Source organism: Colobus angolensis, unplaced genomic scaffold (assembly GCF_000951035.1).
Source record: "Colobus angolensis palliatus isolate OR3802 unplaced genomic scaffold, Cang.pa_1.0 Scaffold53, whole genome shotgun sequence".
Taxonomy (NCBI): domain Eukaryota; kingdom Metazoa; phylum Chordata; class Mammalia; order Primates; family Cercopithecidae; genus Colobus; species Colobus angolensis.
Genome location: NW_012118821.1, coordinates 3,569,768 through 3,572,447, shown reverse-complemented (window position 1 = coordinate 3,572,447; position 2,680 = coordinate 3,569,768). Strand labels below are relative to the sequence as shown.

At 40.6% G+C, this 2,680-nt stretch overlaps 1 protein-coding gene across 1 annotated transcript in view; it reads left to right on the top strand.

Moving 5' to 3' along the window:
* KLF11 (Kruppel-like factor 11) overlaps nucleotides 1–2,385 on the top strand; it is an 8,938-nt gene extending 6,553 nt beyond the window's left edge. Inside the window, exon 4 of the mRNA XM_011960918.1 lies at nucleotides 580–2,385. Within this exon, the coding sequence (XP_011816308.1) occupies nucleotides 580–860 (281 nt within the window). The 3' untranslated portion in view covers nucleotides 861–2,385. The remainder of the gene's footprint in view (nucleotides 1–579) is intronic.
* Nucleotides 2,386–2,680: the final 295 nt, after the last annotated feature.

Genomic DNA, 2,680 nt, shown 5'->3' with positions numbered 1-2,680 from the left:
CGAGTAGCTGGGACTACAGGCGCCCGCCACCACGCCCGGCTAGTGTTCTGTATTTTTAGTAGAGATGGGGTTTCACCATGTTAGCCAGGATGGTCTTGATCTCCTGACCTCGTGATCCACCCGCTTCGGCCTCCCAAAGTGTTGGGATTACAGGCTTGAGCCACTGCGCCCGGTGCTACATTTTTAATTAATTTATTTTTGTTTTTTGGTAAAGATTGGATCTCACTTTGTTGCCTAGGCTAGTCTGGAACTCCTGTGCTCAACTGATCCTCCCCAGCCTCCCACAGTGCTGCGATTACAGGCATGAGCCACTGTACTTGTACTTTGCCTGATTTATTTTTAAATATATTTTGAAAGATTAGCTTGAAATCTTTGCATGCTAACATACTGCATTTTAAGTGTGGGAGGAATAAATGCTTTTTGGAGGATGTCTTGACCCAAATCATCCAATTCCAGAATAATAAGATATCACTTTCTTCTGAGTTCGATGGACATGATTTTAAAACGACATGAATTAACCCCTTGAATAAGGTGCTCAGCATTTCCTTTCTCTTTAATATGTATTTTCTCACCTCATAGGGGAGAAGCCTTTCAACTGCAGCTGGGATGGCTGTGATAAAAAGTTTGCTCGTTCGGATGAGCTATCTCGCCACCGCAGAACTCACACAGGGGAGAAGAAGTTTGTGTGCCCGGTATGTGACCGACGTTTCATGCGCAGTGACCACCTGACGAAGCATGCCCGGCGCCACATGACGACCAAGAAGATCCCAGGCTGGCAGGCAGAGGTTGGCAAGCTGAACAGAATCGCCTCTGCAGAGAGCCCAGGGAGCCCACTGTTCACCATGCCAGCCTCTGCCTGAAAGGTCCCCTGGGATATCACTCATGGGGTTTTTAAAAACCTTCTTTTCAGGAATGGAACTGATGGATTCCTCTCCCACTGCCTCACCCAAAAAAAAAATGGTCTTGGGGGCTAGGGGAAGATCGGGGAGCTGGTTTTGATGAAAGTAAGTTAAGTTTCCTTTCCACTTGGGACCCTGTTCAGTGTCTTTTGTAGTTTCAGAAGATTTTTTGTTTTGTTTTGTTTTTTTAAAGAAATGGTAGAAAATTTGATAATCTAAATCACCAGCATTTAAACAAATATTTCGGCAATAAAGTTTACAAAATCTGGATTTTTATGACCTTTCTATTGATGTTTTGTAGAAATAAGACAGGGTACTAATTTTTATACTGTTTTTTATAAAAATATTTATATTGTTGGTGCTCAAATCACCAATTTCTAGCTAGATCATTTTGCAACCTTCTTTTCAGCGTTTAATAACAAAGTTTTTTATAATGACCCATCTTTTAGTAAACTTGACATGTTATTCCACCAAAAAAATCACAAGTTATCTGGCCTTTGAGATCTTTTTGGAATTGGACCTGGTTGAATAAGGACCTCTTAAAAGGGAAAGATAAATTTTGCAGTCAGCTTCTTCATAACATTTTCAAGGAAATTCTAGGCAATCATTCCTGTCACCCAAGAACTAGAATTTTGGTTGACTGGAACTAGTGAGCTGTGTCCATGGTGTGTCATGAAGGATGTACCCCAGAGAGTAACATGAACCACTGGGCAGATCCCAGGGACCAGTACTTGCTGCAGGATCTAGTCTGTGTGTAATAGTCTTGGCCATGGCTCCGCTGAAAGCAAGCCATTCAGTTTCTTCTTTGTACCTAAAACACCAAAAAAGATAAACACTGAAATCCAGCCTCTTTGTCCATGGTCAGTTGACTCCTTTTGCCGTGCCTGCATCCATACTGTATTGTGGGTAGAGTAACTTCCCAGAAAAAAAGGAAATGTCTGCAGTGGTTGGATGAACTTTCCGCCAGAGTACAGCTTAGCTGAGGTGAGATTCATGTGCAGGCAGGCAGTGCCAAGATTCTGCTTCCTTTGTTTGCCAAATACTAGAAATGCAAGGAAATGCAAGTTATGCTAAATGGCGGTAATACTAGCCAACTGCCTTTCTGTTCATTTTGTTTGAAGGAAACTTTTTTGACCAAACAGAATATTACTTGGAATGGTGAGTCTTACAGTCTACCTAGAAAATGGACGTTTTTCAACTGTGTGAGCACATATCATAGATAAATGAGAGAATGTGGCCGCCTGTGTTCAAGAAGCCACTGACACTGGTTTTTGTTAAACTTTGGAAGTTCAGGCAATGGAATAAATGCAGGAACATACAGAATGTTGCACTAATTTGGTAGCCTGGGAATTTTTTTTATTGTGCAGTATGTATTTAAATTTTGTCTGTGTGTTAATTATTGGCATTTACCTTTATTAAAATGATGGTAAGGTGGAATATTGAATAAAACTAGGTTTTGTGTTTTCTTCTTTGTAGTCTGATAAAATCTCCACCTGGTCATTCATTGTATGTTACTTGATACCCATTAACTTGCCCCTTTCTATCAGCAGTTACTTGACACAAATGTGTGTGTTTTTCAGAGGTTTTCAGTTTGGACACTCCATAGGTGAGTGTCCTGTCATCGTGAGACAGTGCAGTTGCTGTCTTATATTGTGCATAGTTCGTGTTTCCTCACCACCCAGTCCTTTCTCCTGTTCATCAAAATAAGCATAAACATTTTTGTACACTATAAATGGCATCAAATTTGGATATTTTTCTTTTTTCTGTTTTTTTTTTTTTTC